The sequence below is a fragment of the Struthio camelus genome, chromosome 2 (assembly GCF_040807025.1).
Source record: "Struthio camelus isolate bStrCam1 chromosome 2, bStrCam1.hap1, whole genome shotgun sequence".
In the NCBI taxonomy this organism is placed as follows: Eukaryota; Metazoa; Chordata; class Aves; order Struthioniformes; family Struthionidae; genus Struthio; species Struthio camelus.
The window spans coordinates 116,022,159-116,041,190 of NC_090943.1; the positions used below are offsets into that span (position 1 = coordinate 116,022,159).

At 41.3% G+C, this 19,032-nt stretch overlaps 1 protein-coding gene across 2 annotated transcripts in view; it reads left to right on the forward strand.

The window, feature by feature from the left end:
- The window catches only part of APCDD1 (APC down-regulated 1), a 33,767-nt gene extending 15,385 nt beyond the window's left edge, over nt 1-18,382 (forward strand). Inside the window, exons 4-6 of one of the 2 annotated variants that reach the window (XR_011139142.1) lie at nt 11,240-11,561; nt 13,901-14,581; nt 16,375-18,382. Coding sequence is in view for 1 of the 2 variants with exons in the window: in XM_068932164.1 (XP_068788265.1) it covers nt 11,240-11,561; nt 13,901-14,352 (774 nt within the window). In the remaining variant the exon portion in view is untranslated. Of the gene's footprint in view, nt 1-11,239; nt 11,562-13,900 lie in introns of both variants that reach the window. The other variant, XM_068932164.1, reaches the window with a different exon arrangement.
- Nucleotides 18,383-19,032: the final 650 nt, after the last annotated feature.

Consider the following 19,032-nt stretch of genomic DNA (forward strand, 5'->3'; position numbering starts at 1 on the left):
CTTGCTCAAGATAATAATTTGGGTCTGATGATGAAGGGGGCTGAACGTCTTTGATGTCTCTTGATGTTGTGAGTTCAGAAAGGGCTTCAAGCTGTTGCGCGGTCAGCTTCTCTAGCCAGCATGAGAGAGCACACTGATGGAAAGGGCAGAATAGTGGAAATGCTTGGCTGAAGATGTTCCTGGTTAGGATGACAGCAAGGAGCCTGGCAGATTGGTCACAAATCACCTTATTTACAAATACATAAAGGAACTTGTAGCATGAAGAAAAGCTTGAAATACGTTCACTGTGCAGAAGGAAAGATGATGTTTTCAGAGAAATCTCCTGTGCCTAAAAGTACACGGAAGGTATACAACTGCAGTACTGTGACACTTTCACATATAATTGCCTTTGAAATACTGCTTTATAAACAAAGAACTCCTTGTGCTATTTTATAGGCTGATAGAATGAAAGGAAAGATCAGAACAGGGCTGTGATGACAGGTCATTCTAATTAGGTCATTATTTAGGAATAAGTCTGAAGTGGTCTGGAACATCACAAGAGACCTAAAACATGCTAGAATAACCTCCTTTCTGCCTTTGCCATGCTTAAACATTTGCTGGGCCCGCACTTTCAATATTCCCTTGGAAAAGCAATTCCAAGGCATTGATTCTTATAAGTTTATTCACTTATGAGAAAAGTTGGAAACTAACTTCCAGGAGCACTTGGCGTCTGCAGCCAATATGGATTTTATGTGTAGAGGCTGGTGCTTGGGTTTTGCTTTAACCAGACATTGAAAGGATAACGTACACGAAGCTTTTTATGCTTTTGAAAATTTGGATCTTCAGTTCTTTGAAACTTAGTTACTTCATCTGTATGGGAAGGCTATTTACTTGAGTAGCTCCTAGGAAAATGCAAGCATAAATTAATAAGTAGACGTTAAACATGTGAAGTGCCTCAGAGAAATATGCGAAATATTATCTCAGCCAGAAAGTGCAATTTTGGAGGGCAAATCCCCTTTGTTTGGCGGAGTAATGCTACTAGACAGTCAAAAAGTTTGTTCTAGATTCAACCAATACTTGAAGGGTTTCTTTTGCTCATTATTATTTGCAAAAGACTCTTGATTAGGCAAATGATGAGAGGAGTAGTGAAATCTTGTTTAAATAGGTTAATTTCAGGTTTATGAACAAAAACGGTGTTTGATGCGCTTCAGAGACAGGAGAACCAAACAGCTAGCTGAGGCTTGTTTCTTGCTTCCCTCAGCAGTGCTATCGGCTATAATGTTGCAGAAGAGTAGTTCTTTGAAGCTGCCGTTCTGTATTTACCCTATACAAGCACTAACGCTAGCCGAGGGCTGAAGCAAAAGGTTGTTTTTAATTTTGTGTGAACCTCCAAAAGCCAAGCGTTGCTTTTGAAACCATATTCATCTTTGTTGACGTAATTATTGATGTCTATTCTGCGACTGCAGTAAAAGTCGGCCCCAACACAAGTATAGTAACACAGATAAAATTAACTATTTAGTCTACCAAAATAAAAAATCGGCCATCAGATCAACTCAACAAATATGTCTAAACTATCAACAGTTTCCTCATTGTTGGCATCTAGCCGCAATCATTGCATAATTTGTAAGAGGGAAGGGAGGACTCACTGGTATCATTGCTACACAATTCAGAAGGGTTATATAGGTTGTTTTTTAAGGGCATAATAAATATATAAGACAACTATACTTTAGAATACTTTATTCCTGAAGACTGACACTCAAACTGTTGCTTCATTTTTTTACAGGATCTTGTTTGTTGATACTTCCAAAAATATTCACGTCACTATAAATTAGTGTTGCTTTAGTGGAATAGATGACACGTGCAGCCACATTCACCTGAGAAAAAGGCGGGTTTTATCTTTGTTCTTGTCTTTTTTGCAGGCTAAAGTAGCTTTTATCAGAAAAGAAAAACCCTAAAACTTTTGCATTTCATGTCAGTTGTATGTGTTTCAGGTTTATGCAGAGCTGTGCAATGGAATTGAAATCTCATAGATCAGACAATTGCGTAATGGTAGTGCCTTCAGATTCCTTCGCTATCTTTCCCTCCCTGGGAGTAGTTAATAAAAATTGTTCCTCAATATCTTAAAATGTATAGTACACGCTTACAGATAAACCTGAGCACATCTCCACCCTCCTTCCTGCTTGGAGCTCCCCTTTTCCCCACCAAAAGAAATCCCAAACTGACAACCCTGCAAAGGAGTTACTACTCTCTCCAACATTTCATTTGCTGCAAGATTTTTAATTAAAGTTTTAAATCTTTGTTATTCTTCATCCCCTTTGGCAGGCTGAATTACAACTGTGTCAACCATGCTTTTCAACTCCCCAGAGCTAGCCTAATGCACATAAGCCAACTTAGCTTCATATGAGGTCATGGAAAGCCTGGAAATTATCACTTTTGTGGTGGAGAGAGATTATAACCGTTTGTTAAAGTGTTGTCTTGGGCTGCAGTTATCTAGAGCAGTGGAGGAGTGGAGCTTGATATTGTACTGAGTAATTCATAAAAATGTCCTTTCTACGGACTCAGCCCCTTGGCAAAATGAGGCAAGCTCATTTAACTTTTCCTGTGTATTTGGAAGCTCTTCTCTGAATTGAGACCTTCCTTGAATTGACATTCTCCCAAGGTTTTAGTTTTGTATTTGTCCTGGGAGCATTCAGTTATTAGTACTAAAACCTGGCACCTAGGTTCTTAGGTAATGAGAATTAAGACATCCTGACCAGACATGCCTTGTTCCAGTATTACCTAGCCCTACCCATGGCACAGTATTTGGGCGGGTGTGATAAATCATTGCTAAGCGTTTCTTTGCTTTCCCCTCTTCTTCAGTGCTTTCCCTCATGGTAATATTTTCATGCAGCTGACTGGGGTAACCCACTCCAGCTTTTGCGATCCCTACAAGATCGCAGACCACTAGTGAGGTGTGTAGTACACACTCAGTTCAGGCCTGAGCTTGAAGCAACCTGGCACCATGTGCCTCAGCACGCATCTCCCTGCAGTGAGGATGTGCTGGGGATGTCCTGCCTGACCCAGCCACTGCTATATAGCCCATCTCGTGCTTTTGCATAGCCAGCATCAGACAGACAGGCTGGCTGCAGGATCCTCCCTAAAGAAAAGCCTCTCTTACACGAGAGCAGCTAGTATTTGTAAATAACCAGAGCTTGGGCTGCCTTGCGTGGGTACCGCAGCTCGGTTAACAGCAGCCTACCCTGGCGATGCAAGTATGCGGCGCAGAGCCGGGGGGCCATCGGGGCTTTTGCCAGCCCTTGCTTCCTGAGATACAGTATTGAAGGAACTTGTCTTCATTTTCCAACCGTGAGCAAGGCCTGCTTCTTGCCACACATCAGGAACGAGTGTAAATCAGGGTTGACCCAAGATGATTTTATATCAGCTGAGGACCTGGCTCTTTCAAATCAGTTTTCCACATTGCAATCACCAGCATAGACATAGGGGCTGAGAAAGCAGAAGCAGAGCATTGTAGAAATATTTTCAATGTCAGTACATAACTTGACTGAGCATTGGGGTTTATTATAACTGAGCAGGAGAATGGTGATAGCAGCCTAGGGGGAGAGAACAGAGCCAATCCACAGTGCTATGGGGGAAAGCAGGTGAAGGGGATACTCAGAGTGGCCACACTGAATATCTGAATTTGAATAAAAAGTGAAAGTTGACAGGCCTGGGTGCCAAGTGAGACGTTACAGAAAGACGCTACTGCTCCACCAAGACTTTCAAGGTTGTTGGGTTCTTGTTTCACAGTGGCATGACTCGGAGGCAAGCAGAGAGAAAGGACGAGTCCAAAGGCAGCAGAGCAGATTAGAAAGAATATTTGCTTTTCTATGTTTCTGAGGCAGAGCTGATGCTTGAATCTCTTAACCAGTCTATGGTATAGGAGGATGTGTCTATTATGCTGTGGCTCTGGATAAAAAGAGAAGCGGAGCTGCATAACTCTTGAATGTATGCACCTGGAAAGATTTCCTAAATTCCTTTGGGTTATTGTTGTGTAATTTTGTGTGTATAATAACATAAGTTTAAAGACTTTGCAGGTGCACAACAAACTGTTACTGAGAAAACCATTGTTTTTGAATTGAATTGAGCTCACTATGTCTCATTCCCAGCTTCTTTTCCTTAGCCCAAGTCAACTCTAAACAGCAACTGTTCTGTCACAATACTAGATCTCTTGTAACAGGAGTTGCCATCTTTTTGTTTAGGAGCTAACTGCACAACTAACAAACACTACCTTCTGTGCTTTTGCCTTCTTGAAGTGTGTGATCTGGAAAAGTACCAACTACTTGCAACTATCAAAGACAACAGTGAGAACTTGTTGAAAATGGTCAAAAAAGATTCCAAAATGTTTTTCTCATTTTTTGAAAAGACATATTTGCTTTTCAGTGAAAAACTGAATACTAGAAAAAAATATTTACTTTGTTTCCCTGAGATATTTTTCCATGAAATTTTTTTTTATAAGCATCTAATGAAAAATACTGAAATATTTTTTCAGTCTGTTCTGCTAAGAATGCATGCATCTCTCATAATCAAAGTAGTCTGAGCAATGAATCTTTCCTTAAAAAACAGTGAGTTATAGTTGAGACAGTGTTAATCTTTCATTATGTAAATAGTACAATGCCAGACACACATAGTCATCCATTATGGTTCTACTGCAGAAAGGTTGCGTTATTAATTGAGTTGTTTCAGACAAACAGTGTTTTAAAGATATCAGATTATGGTACAGACACATTCGCAGGATATACAGGAAAGACAGGGGAGAGAGCAAGATGTTTGAGCAAGGTGTTCAGATGAAAATAACTGTATTTTCAACCTCCTGTTTTATTATTAGTGCTCAGTTGTTCAGTACCTAAATACAACTTGCAGTACATCTTGCAGGTCCTCTCCTTGACATAAAGCATGGTTTTCAGCTTCTGCTTTAACTATAAGGAAAGGTAGATTTTTCTGTATGTTTTGAAAAGGGCTTGGTCCATAGACATCTTATTTTATAACAACAGCACTGAAATAAGACGGTGTTCAAACACAACTAGAATACCTTCCAAAAAGACTTTTTTTCATGTTATTCAAACTTATTTTACTATTGCTCAGGGGTAAGGAACATCCTAGTTGCATATTAAAAGTTTTTATAGCCTGGGCCTTAAAAACCACTATGAACTGATTAGAGGAGAATTAGTCATAGGGAGCCATAGGATCCCACAGAACGTAAGAGAAAATTAAAATATACTGAGCAGGTTTATATTTCTGACTCTCCACAGCAATTGGGAAAAAGATCAAGGAACCTCATCCTTGTTTACTTTTTTTATTAGAAACCTCCCTACTTGGCTACCAGAGCTCCCTGGCCCTGTTACCACTTCAGTGGAGGCAGCAAAAAGGGAGGGATGAAGAAAAACGCTCATGGAAGTTTTCAGATCACAAACTATTTTCTTTCGAAGTACAAGAACTGAGTTTTCAGCCAAAAAATTCAGGTTTATTTCAGCCCACATGGCCTCATGGATTAGTTCATAGATTGACTTTAAAGAACCACCCAGGAGGGTGAAGAGCCTGGCCACCATGGATTCAGCATTACTGAACTGCAAGGAGGCACCCTTCCCCACACCTTGGTGGGAAGGAGCCTTCCCAGATCCGCAGGTCGAGCAGGCACTGGGCAGAAGCCATTTCAGGGGCAGTTTCTCTCAGCAAGACTCCGCTATCAAAAATATTGCACAGTACACCTAAGATATTTAAAACATAAAACAGATGTTCATCCTGTCCACAGCACATTTTATTGCTTTTTAGTTTATGTCATGCCCAAATGAGTTTTTCATTAGAGAATAGTTAATCGTGTTTGGAATCAAATGTACTCTGCCTCTGTTCCATATTTTCTTTGAACGTGTGCTTTTAGAAAATAATCTTTCCTCAAGACTAATGGAAAGGCAGTGATTTGCAAGGCCTTAGCCAGTGTAATTAAGAGCCAAGAGCAGCTGACCTGAAAAAGCAGCAGTGAAAAACATAGTCAATTGTTAAACTTAAATTACTCCATAATTAACTCCAATTGTCTTACAGTAAAACTAGATCTTTCTCTCTTCCATTACTTGGACAAAAATCCTATTGAGGCATTTTACATGTAGCATACTCTTCTACTAAAAAGTTCATAACTCTGTGAAAGAGTTTTCTGTCGTAGCAAAAAGGCTTTGTGCAAGTCACGTTCAAGCACTAATCTCAGAGAAGTGATGCAGTCAGGCTACAGCCGTATGAGATGCCTGGGCAATCTGACATCTCACTGCTGTGAAAGGGATGGGTTCTGCTTCCCCCTTTCTCCTCCCCAACTTCTCCCTGATCCACTCCCCTTTAGTTGCAGCAAACGCCTGTTCACCTCAGCCCCTTCATCCAAGGACATCCTCATTGTAGGGAAGGTTGGACATTTCAAGGTAGGCAGGGTGACATTTCTTAGGAGTGCAACAAGGCAGACCTTCAGAGCTGGTACAGATCAGTGTAACTCCTTGGAAACTGGGCTGCACAGAGTTACTGTAGTTCAGGATATGGAACACAAAGCTCAAAGACTCAGAAGAACTACAGTCAAGTGTTTATAGTGCTAAACTTCCCCTTGATTTCAGTGAGTTGACCTAGACCTCCCTCAGTTTGTCACTAGCCAAAGAGTGACCTCTGCTCACAGCAGTATAATGAGAGCCAGCATAGTCTCACTGCACTCGTTTTAGGAAGTAAGTAATCCTCCGTATGCCTCAAGACATGAACAAGATGCTGATGTGGTGAGAAAGGCTGCCCATATATATATATATATATGGGTTTTTTTCCCCCCCCCATTAATGGGTTCCGCGAACCTTCTTCTAACAGCTCTGCTGCTGGCCACAGCCAAAGGACAGCACAAGGGACTAAGCAGCTGCAGGTGTCCTGGTCTGCACCTTCTATAGTCCCAGTATGACAGAGAGGACATTAAGCATTGATAATTATTCCTACCCAGCATCATAGCCTTGAATCATAATATCCATACTTTTTATAATGTTGTAGAGGAGAGATGGAACCTAGAATTGCTGCTAGAAAAACCATAAAAAGAATGTTTATGCTGCATAGTCCTTTCTGATAGAAAAGCTAAAAATACATTGCTGAAACTAGGATTGATTGCAGCTTTCCTTCTTGTCCATTTACTGGACCTGAGAAACAACAGAGGAGTCCCACAAACAGCCAAGAGTGACCAAGAAGACAGCAGACTGGGTTTCTTTTTGTTTTTCTTCAGACTTTGAACAAGGGCAACAGAAACCACTGGTCCCCAGGTTAAATTGGCTTAGCTCACAAACTGATTGTGTAGGACAGGCCCCTGAGAAAGAAAAGAAAATATACACAAAACCAACCTGGCTAGTTCATGCTGCTCTGACAGGGTGTCCTCTGGGAGATCATAAGAACGTTCGACTTCACTTTCATCAAAATGAAACAGTAGCAGAAATTGGCTCCTACCATTGACTAGTTCAGCATACATACGTTATGTGTATATAACACTGTCTTTTCCTTGTTTTCCTGCTTCATTTCATTTGAGTGGGGCAATAAAATTACTGCAACCAGTATAATCAGGTGTAACCAGCCCTTAAAATCTTGGGGAGTTGTGATCATAGTCTGCCCCACAGTGGGACAGCAACACTGGAGAAACGTGTTGGGTACACACTGGTATCTTCACGGAGCAACCCCTTTGCCTGATTCACTGCAGGTGTCTGTACAGGACAGTGGTAGCATATTTTGGATGTTGATCTCTAAGAAATAAAAAGTAGTATTTCTGCAGCACTCCAAAAATCTTTGTTCCTTTGGTACTTTGATTGGCAGTGAACAGAATCGCACACCTCATTTGACAGATTTCTTGAAGCGCAAGCAATACAGCTCAGGACTGTGAGCAGACGCTCAGCTTCTGGCTTCCTCATTCGTGACTAAAGCTCAAGGAAAAGAGAACTGTGCTGCCGCTGCCCAAGATGTGCCAAGGCAGCCTTCACGCTGTCAGCCCAGCACCTTCCTCCAGCACCAACTCATTTCCTATTCATTTATAAAAAGCCATCTGTCCCTCAGCAATTCTGAACCACAAACCTCCCAGTAAATCAGACCGCTTTCTGAAGAAAAGGGCTGATATCCTCTGAAGAGAGCTGGAGATTAAACAGACCAGTTTCATAAATCCCAAACAAGCCAGCAGATGAAACCTGGTGAATTTTTATTGTAGGCAAGAGGAAGGAGGATACTACAGCTCTGTCAGATTGCATTTAAAGGTTTGTTCCAGGACTAGGGCTGTGTGCGTTTTTTTTTTTTTAATTATTATTATTATTATTATTATTCTATTTTTAATCATATCCAGGCCTCTGAAATTTATGGCTGCTTTCTGACAGCTCACAGTCTTTATTTAAACTCCTACCAGCGCTGTGTCAAACAGAAGAGCTGTTATTGTCTGTGTTTCTATGAAATGAGGTTAAGTCAAGTCACACAGGAAGGTCACACAGGAAATCCATAGCAAACTAGGAAACCAAACTGGATCTTGATTCCTGTCTTAACCAGTAGAAAATTCAAATACAAACTTGCAATGCACCACAGTGGGAAAGGATTGCACCCTTTATAAGTGCATGCTAACATATGCTTCCCAGGCGCCTTCATAGTGGTCAGAAGGGTCTTCTGGAGGTCACCTAGTCCAACAGCAGAGCTGTTGGCCAACACTTCTTCAGGTCAGCCTGAGTTCTATCATTTATAGTTATTATTTTGCACATAAGCCATTATTCTACATCCCAGTGAAATTAATGGCAGATTTTCCATTGATTTCACTGATTTTGGTGTCTGTCTGGTCTGTAGGAGAGGCAAATATAAACCTTGTTTAATATATGTGAAGGGGATATACTGCATGATGTGCGTATTGATTCTCTGACTAATTTGGCACTAATGAAGAACATGTAAATGTTCTGGAAGAATAGTGTGCCATAGATAAAGATTATGAATGGAAAAATGCTGACTCTGTAATAGCTCCTGATAGTTCACATGGACTTTAAAGTGTCTAAAAGGTAAGCATGAGCATTTATGTAATGGAAGGAGCTCAGAGGGATCACAGAACAGAGGGCTGGAAAAGAGACCTAAAGAGAAAGTATTTGTACTGTCTAACTATCTCTCCCTATTGGCAGTGTGAGCAGCATCAGCTCCTAATTCAGTGCACCTGAGGAAAACACCTGATAGCCTAAATAAGCTAGATGATAGGAGTAACCCACCTAATTCATCTCTCTGTCTCCTGGAAAGATCAAGTATCCTTGAAAGATGAAGGTACAAAACTCTCTGTGTGGTCTTTGCCTTTCACTCTGTGTATAAGCCTGCTTCAAGCTAAGAGCACAGCTGTTTGGCAAGTCAATAGCCACTTAAAAAGCTTCTACCATCTCATCCCAAAATGTAAACAAACAGTCTGTAACAAACCAAAAACAGGCGCTAGTAAAACAGAAAACACTGCTTTTATCTCACAGAGCAGCATTTATTCTTCTTGATCTACTTATTTATTGTCCTAAATGCAGTGAACTAAAAAAATCAGTTTTGTAATTCTTCATCCCTCCATAAACGGTAATTCAGAGATTGCTTAGCAGAGCAGAGACAAATTCTAATGCTGCAGTTTCTCTTGCTTTTGAAAAATACAAAATATAATTTGAAAAGAGAATAACAAGGCCACAGTCTTTTGCCAAAAAGACAAAATCTTGCAGAAGCAATTAGCACGGGAAACAATGTACAAGGCTTTGTAGTTTTAATCTTTGATGTCAGAAGGTTGGAAGCCAAAGAATGAAGTTCCCTCCCCTCCTGCCATGGACGTGGAGTCCAGCATCAATAAATAGATCTTCCTGTGTGTTTGTCCAGAGCTGCCAGCTGACCAAACCATGTTTCTCTACCAAAATGTCACTAGTTTATAAGGGGTTGACTGTTAGGCCCAATACTTTTTACTGGGAGAATATAAGCGTGAGCAGCGGCGTTTTTGTCCCTCGCTGTCTTCTGCTGTAGCTAAAAGGGATGAAGCGGCATAGAGTGCCCTGGGGGCATATGTTTTGTCTGCTGAAGGGCTCCCCAGTATACGAACTGACGGCCACTCAGTTCTTCCAAGGCCTCGTCACAAGCCCACATACAGCGACTGAAGGTGCAGCGCATCATGCCAGTGAGACACTAGCGTGTTGCAGCTCCCAAGTATGTGTTGTCACTCAGCCACAACTCGGCCTTCCTATGCTCTTAGAGCAGCCCCTGACTGGGCGAACCGCCCAGGGGTGGCCGAGCTTAAATGTGGCTCCATCTTCCCCTTGCCCTCAGCAGCAAGTTGTGTGCAGCACCTCTGCGAAGCCTCTCCCCACAGACCATGTAAGCTTGGCATAAAATGCCCCCGACTCTCACAGACATAAAGGGAAGCTGGGGGTACTTGGCTCTTCGAGGTTGGTGCTTGACAAAATGGTTCAACTGTGAGCTTTTATTGAGCCTGACAGACACGACAAATCTTATCCCTGCTGGAAACAGCCGTAAAACTTTCACTGTGTTCACTGACACTAAGCCATATCTGCTTCCTAGAGTGCTAGAGAGCTCTGAACAAGCTCACTTACATCCATATAACCGTATTTCTGTCAGTGGAGTCAGAAGCATGTCACTGAGAAGGAAATTGGTGGAAGCCACCATTAAGACTGCTAGATACAAAACGTGTACACTTTGCAACCTCATATTAAAGTTCAGAAAAGCTGAAAAAGTTTAAAATAGCTGTTTACTAATTTCCCAGGTTGCTACCCAAATGAAAAATGTACCTAGGACATCTGTGTCCATTTATAGCACCCAAAGTGAAATTGAAAAGGAAGACAGACGCAAAATAAGAGCTGAACAAGTGTATGCATTTCTAATAAAAGACTTGCCAAGTCCCTACTGTTGTAAATTACCATCTGCCAGCTTCCTATGTGATTTGAAGGATAAAGTCAGCCTTTTATGGATTCAGTAAATACCTGAACTAAAATGAGATAAACGCAGAAGATGATGGACTCAGTTTCCTAACTCTGCTACTGCTGTGTGAACTAATACATGCAAAACCAAGCCATGCCATGTTTCAGGTACTTTGAAGGGTGAGAACCTGCAGAAAAGTATTACCAAGGTAAGGCGTAACAATACAGCCCTTAAAACATGAAACTGGTTTCACCTCAGTCTGAAACAGCCTAATTCATCGCCCTTTACTGTGGATAACATCTAATGAAGGGTTCTCTCTGCTTCATTTCAGAACCACGATCACACCTGTATTGCATGCCGAATCATCTACCGCTCAGATGAGCACCATCCTCCCATCTTACCCCCCAAGGCGGATTTGACTATAGGGCTACACGGAGAGTGGGTGAGCCAGCGTTGTGAGGTGCGACCTGAGGTCCTCTTTCTCACTCGGCACTTCATCTTCCATGACAACAACAACACCTGGGAAGGTCACTACTATCACTACTCTGACCCCATCTGCAAACACCCCACCTTTACCATCTACGCCAAGGGGCGCTACAGCCGAGGAGTGCATTCTTCCAAAGTGATGGGTGGAACAGAGTTCGTATTCAAAGGTAGAGCGGTGCACTGTACTGTGGGCAGAAACAGTCAATTAGTTACTGACCAGAGCAGGGTTTGCTCGTAATGGCTCAAAAGGTGCTAATGATTTCATTCTGTCATTTTTAGGATTTAGACATTTTTGGGGAAGTTCCAGGCATTCTGTGAATGCCCAGCCAAACTATACAGTTGCATTTTATTTCCCACCACTGAAGCAATACTCATCTGAGGCAAAACATAGACATCTTTAAGGACAGCACAACAAAATAAGACTTTAACTTGCATCACTAAGTCCTGGAGTCCACTGGCCTGACTTTAAGCATCTAAATGAAACACCTAAGATTGGATCAGTGTCTGGGGCATCCTTCAGTGGAGAGAAAAAAGTACCTTCAGAAAGCATTTCAGGTCACAGGTGGTGGGGTGAAGGCAGATACAGAAGTATGTATCTTTTGTCATCAGCTTCCAAGGGGGCCTAGAGCAAGTAAGAACATCTATAAAGATAACACTGATTAATCCCACAACAGCAAAACCTAGCTCTACCTAACTAAAACCGCTGGAGCGCTTCAGGAGGCAGCATTCAGTGGTGACGCTGCTCAGGTCCCAATGGCTTAAAGAGCCTTCTTGTACAAATAGTACAATAGTACACTGCTTGAAAGGAGCTCAGTGGCCTTAACCATTCACATAAACATCTGCAAAACATGACATCCCTCCATAGCACCAGCCCCACTAGAGCCTGTGGAAGCCCCAAGCACTCTGTAGGCTATTTTCCTCATTTCAGTTATCATGCGAGAAGTATATGGCTTCTTGTATGCCTCCAATTTAGGAAAGTATCTGACTAGAAGAAATAACTTATTAATGTGGGATTTTCACCGGAGGCAGAAGATATCCCTGCCTGTCAGAGCTTTTGCTCTTTATTGCTGTATGTAGCATGTCCCAGTCACGCTCCTGGAGTGAAGTCCAGTTTTTGCTCAAAGTTCTAATTTATGAAATGCCAACTTAGTTCACAGATCAAGGTCAAATAATTTGGTTCTAGAAAAACATTTAGGTTCACTTTCTGTAGATTACATTTTATGTCAGCTAAGACAAATAACATGAACTGTAGAGCCATTGAGTCAAATATATGTTCATAAAGTCTCAGAATAAAATTCCCAACAAATCGTACTATAAAAAGAAATCAACGTTCCTAATGACCTGCAAGAGAATTTGGTTATTTGCTTCCGGTTTGGTCAGCATCGATGCATTCAGAATCCACTTTCTTCCCTTGAAATATAGCGTCAAACACACATGTAGAATAATCTCTATTCAACTTCCACAGGCTCATTCAATTTAGCTTTTTCCAACTTGATAAACTGGGCTGCAAAATCAATATTTATGTGCCTTAAGCTCCTTTGAAATATAGTCAATTTAGTTAGAACTGAGAAGCTGTAAGACTTTTACATCTGACAGCATACACTGCATTCTCTGTTAGGACAGGAGAAACAGTAGCCCTCTACAATTCAGCACTAACTATATAATTCATGAAAGAAAAACAGGTGATATATGAAGACAGTGCAGTTGTGGTAATTTCTAAATTTTGCAATTGGAACTTATTTCATTTGCTTTATGTGGCAACATGTTAAAAGAATGATAAGAAGACGTTATAAACAGTTCTACTTATGGATTAAATGGTAATAAAATATGAGTAAAGTTTTATTATTTCCTCTTTTATGTATCTTCTCATGTAACTAACCAGGCTTTATCTCTAAAAGATCGTGTGGGATTTATGAAAAGCGCTGCTTAATCTCCAAGATATGCAACCATCAGTTTTTCTTCAGTAGATTTTTTTTTTTTTTTTACGTTCTGTGCAAGAGGCAATTACGTCCAAGATGTAAAGTGATGCCAGTAGAATTTTTGGCCACACCTGCAATATAAAAATTTGATTTAAGAAAGAACAAGCAGAGATTCAGAGCTGCTCTAATTCTTCTTGGTAAGATGAAAAGACATCCTTAAATAAATTCAAGGAGCACCAGCATATCCCCAAGCATATTCAAAATAACCTTATCTCCATAGTTTCTAAGTGCATTAAGCAACATGGCTAACTTGAACCCTTCATGACTTTGCTAGCATCAGTCATAATTAACATAGACAAAAGGGTCAGTTTCAAAAGGATTTTGCAATTTTCCTCCCCTACTGATCTCAGCGTGCATGAGATCAAATACTAAAATTATGCCAGCCAAGGCCATAAGTGCCCTGTGCTACACATGCAAACAGAACGGTGAGCCCCCATTACAGTTCTAATTTCACAGGTACGCCCCAATCAGCCTAATGTATTTCTTTTTGTCCCTCTGCTAACACCTCCTCTCTTCCTTTTTCACAGTAAACCACATGAAAGTCACTCCCATGGATATATCCACAGCCTCGCTGCTGAACGTCTTCAATGGGAACGAGTGTGGAGCGCAGGGATCCTGGCAAGTCGGAGTTCAGCAAGACGTTACTCACACAAACGGCTGCATTGCGCTCGGCATCCGCCTACCTCACACCGAGTATGAAATCTTCAAAATGGAACAGGACACCAGGGGCAGGTACTTGCTGTACAATGGCCAAAGACCGAGCGATGGGTCTAGCCCGGACAGACCGGAGAAGAGAGCCACTTCCTACCAGATGCCTTTAATTCAGTGCGCTTCATCAGTGCCCAGATCTGAAGAGTCACCAGAGGAGAGTAAAATAAGGCTGTATAGCAGCGGGTCAGCAGAAAAATATTCCAGCGGCCCAGCTCTTGCTTTGGTGTTGTTTATTTGTACTGTGTCATATTGGGACATGCTCAGCTAGAAGTGAAAAAATTATTTTTCATGACTGCAAAGCCAGGATACCAGAAGACTGAAGGTTGTTTTTCTTCAGAAAGAAAGGGACATTTATTTTCTTGATGCACTTGAATGCCTAAGAATTGTTGTTCTTTTCCTTATTTTTCCCCCTCCTTGAATCATGAACGGCACTCGTTTGATGTCTGTGCTTTGAACTTCATCCAGTCTGATCCCTGGCCTGACATGACTGCACAAAAGTAATTGCACTTTAGGACTGCAGACTTTTTGGGGGGAGGGAGGGGGTCTCCTTTTCTTAACTGCTGGGGTGAACGTTACAATACTGCTTCAGTTGCCTCTGCCATTTTACCAATGTGGTACTTCTCTGCCCAAGGCTCAATTTCTCATCAGAATTCAACTCTGAGGAATCACTCAGTGTAGTGTTAATACTGTGATAATGGATTCTCACTTTGACCTTAGAACTCTGATGTAGATATGTATATAAGAGAGAAACCCACAAGGATTTATCTAATCATTATCTCACAGCTCATAACACAAAAAGAATCGGCAAATAAAACAATCCTCCATTCAGATAAGTGCTAAATGGTTGGTATCTCCAATTAAAAAAATATTCTAAGTAATTTAAACTATCTTTACACTCATTAAGTTGTAGAAATAACCAATGACTTAGTATTTTCTCAATTTCCTTAGTTATGTAATTGCTTCTAGGCCTCCCTTTTTATCTAGTGAGTAGTTAACAACCAAACCCTCTTAAAGCCAGATAGAAAAAGCATTTTTTTAATCAGATGTGCACTGTACAGGTAAGTTGGTGATATAAGGTTGAAGTGACGTGTTCTGTTTACATATTCACGAGGCCTTATATACTCTCTGTGCAGTATTTCTACCTTGGATTTTGCTTTTTCCAGGTGGACAAACTATAAAGAAGCATATGGGGCTGCAGGACATTCTGCAACCCACTCTCGCAGCATTATTTTAATGATGTAAAGGGACATTACAAAGGAACAAGTAAAGGGTCTTAGCAGCAAACACACCAGGAGCCCTAGTATTGCTTTTAGTTTAGAGAGCAAGAAAGCAGTAGGAACCAGACCCACATCCATCTCAAAGAGAGAGACTGGCCCAATCTTTATCAGAGTTGTTGGAGCAAGAGTTGCACAAACGCAACCATCTCCATTTTCTCCCTGCTAGACAGTCCCTACACACCTTGTGGTTTCACCAACTTTAAGCCTACCTCAGTTTGGGGAGACACCGCCAAGAAGACATAGGCACAGCCCTCACAGAGCTTCCCTCAACAACACGCTTCTTGAACACCCTAGGATCTCCTCCGGGGAGAAAATTTTCTCCTATACACACAGACGTGAACCAGAGCAAGTGGATGCTCTCAGAAGAGCCAACAGGGGAGATAAGGCCATCAAGGAGGTAGGTTCAGGTCACAGGTGAAGCATGCTCCCCCGTTTTGAAGGGGACCAAGCTGAGGGCATGGCTTAGCCTTGTAGCGTTTGCGACATGCCTTTAATGATACACAGGAGCATTTGGGCTCACAGGAGGAGCGGGAACCTATGTAAGAAACGGGAGGAACAAGGTCATAGTGTTCCTTCATCAGGATTTAAGTAGAACCTGCCCAGTCCAGACCAGAGAGAAAGAACCCTCAGAAGTGTCCTTTTTAGCATTATAGGAAAGACATGTCTTGAATAAAGGTCTTTCAGCTTTACATAGGTGAGTACATACTGTGTGCTATAGCAAAAGCGTTCTTTAAAAACAGTGATACCATGATTCTTCCTAGGAAAGCAAGCAGGAAAAAGCTATTCAAGTCGCAATGGCGATACAGAGGCTCCCTGACTAACTCCCCAAAGTTTGCTGCTTTGCTGACAATTTTTCAAGCTGGTGTCAGCCTTTGATGCACACTTCCTCACAGAGGGGCACAAAATCATTTCACCTGTTTTTGGGACAGCACAAACAAGAGGAAGTGGTTAAGGAACAACCACAGACTCACTGCCAGATCAGATCACACCTTTCACGTTTTTTCTTCAAACAGATGAAAAGTCACAGAAAACCCAACGGAGCAGTCAGGAATGCAGCTCAGGAGTCATCAGAGAAAGCATTTGTCCATCCATCTAATTACCAGATTGTCCTTCAGCATGCTGGAAGGAGCCAGGAGCCAACTCACCCTGATGAACCAAGCCCTGAGAACAACAGCTGGTCTAATCACCGTTTCTTGCTGTGGCTCTCTGCTCCACGCAGTTAAAACTGCTCAGAGAGGGTCAGTTCTGGATGAGCTGCTGGTAGGGAGGCATTAGGGGCACAGCTTTAACCAAAGGGTCAAGAGAGCAACACAATCCCTATACCTCTGGAAGACGACACTAAGTACCAGAAAGGAGTTTCTCTAGTTAGACGGGAGTTTTATGTTCAGCAGATTTACACCAGCCCGTCTCCAACTGAGCGACTCCTGATCTATTACCAGTCAAACAAGTCCCTTCAGATACTAACTTAGTTTCTCACTTTTTTTTAAATTGCATGAGGGAATTCATATTTGTTTCTATTTCTAAAGATGCATATGGTGTGTATTTCTTAAAACTCACAGAACATGCTTCTTTCTCCATTGCCTGTTTCCACCTTAGGAGGTCTCCTTTTCTGAAAAAGGTCATTATAAGTCGTTTGGAATTATTAAACACTGATCCTGCACTATGTGGGTGCCACACGCTGCTTAGTCCCAGCTGAAATCTGCACATTGTTGTAATGCAGGATCGAACCCCATAGCCAAAGAACTTGTCTTCACCGTGCTATTCAATGTTTAGTAGAGCAAGGATCTACAATTTATTAGTGTTTCCTAGCTCCTTGGTAAATTGCTCAGTTTCAGAACTATCACAAGTTTCAAAAGAGAAAGACCTGTCTAGTTCTTTCCTCCAAAAAGCACGTTCATATTCAAAATACAATAAACACTCACTTTAAATCACAGTTTGATTTAGGTTTTCTGAGAGTTTTATCATTTGCACTAATTGCAAGTGTAACAATATAAGAATTGTACAACAACTGTGTTTTTTTTCTGTCACCTAGAGATACTTAAAAAGGAAGCACTTCACAATGCATTGCAAGAAGTCTGATTTGGGGCTCTTCCAGTTCATTTGTAGTGTTGACTAGGAACATAATTTTATGATCAGGGTTCTTAGCGTATGCTGCACCAGCCTTCTGCCTTGTGCCAAACCTTGTGTATATATGTATACATTTTTTTTTTTCCTGTTAGTCAACAGAAGCCAAGATGGACAAAGATAAAAATAAGTCTTCAGAGTGCATACTTTATTTGTCAATCCATGTTCTCTACAGGGATTCGCCTAGGTTACAGGCGCAGAACTAGGAGCTAAGCTTCCTTCATCTTCTCATTTCATCACGCGCTAAGGTACCGGTTGTACAACACCATCTACATACGTGACACAATATACTCCATTCATTTCATTTGTTTAACCTAACCTCCTCAAATGCTGGCAGCCCTGGCTGCTAAAGAGCTTAAGCACAAGTGGTTTAGCAGTGGCAGGCCTGCAAATTCTGTAATTTGTCCCATATCAAAGCTCAAACATTTTAAAAGCAGAAGGATTAAAGTGATACTAACTGTCACTGCAGCCAGGATGAGTGAAAGAAGTGTATCCCTTAGCACCATTGTAATTGCCTACTCAAGGAGTCACCTGACCCCCCAAAAATGGTATATCTGAAGAAGCTCTTGGGTAAATTATTTTTTCATGTTCTATTTTAAAAAGGACAAAAGGGATCAGAAAGTTAAAACAAAAGTGTTCCTCGTCTGTTTCTACATCACTTACATATTGTGTTTGCTACTCTGGGGTGGAAGGTCATTTTTATGAGCAGAAGTCCATATTTTGAGATATAATGTCTATCGTGCTGGAGTTGGAGTGTGCTTGCTCAAAGCACAGGCTTTTTTTAAAGAAATCTTTCTATTTTTGTAACGTTATAGAAGATATTTTTCTTCTCAACTATATGTCCCAGACTAAACTGCCGGGGAAGTTTAAGCACTTGTTAAAATACTGATTGAAATTAAAAAAAAAAAAAAAAAAAAAAAGCCTAACTGAAAAATTAAGGATCTCTCTGCATCTTCTGCATAATAATTTTCTGTTCTGTCACCTCTCCCATGTGTAAAGAACGGTCCGTGTCTTGGAAAGCTGTATCCTTGTCTAGTATCTCCTCTAGTTGTGCACAGATAAGCTTACTGTATACCAGAAAATAATTTCATCTGAGAACGTCTCACTAGAAAGAGTTGTGATGAATACAGCAGGGATGATTCGGGTTTCACAGCAAATCTTCAGGTTGTCTGAATAAAATGAGCTGAAACACAGGCTGGAAGCGTATGGCAAGCAATGACAGTGTTGGCTTGCAAGGGTAGTATGGTCATAACAGCTGTGGGTCAGTACAAAGGGTGTGGTATCAACAGAAACAAAATATTTTTCATAAAGGAACTGTAATCAAACAAAACATTATTGTTCTCTCTCACTTGCTCCAAGGGCTACAACACAGGGGGGAAAAAAATAAGGATACTTTTCTTAAAGAGACAGAAATCTGAGATGAACTGAGAATGGAAATAAAGCCACAGGATAGCAAAAGCTTTCTTTTCTTCCGTGCTCTGCAGTTTCACTACTGCCTCACTTGCATACAGAAGACAGAGGTGAAATGAAGTCAATGAGACTTCCAC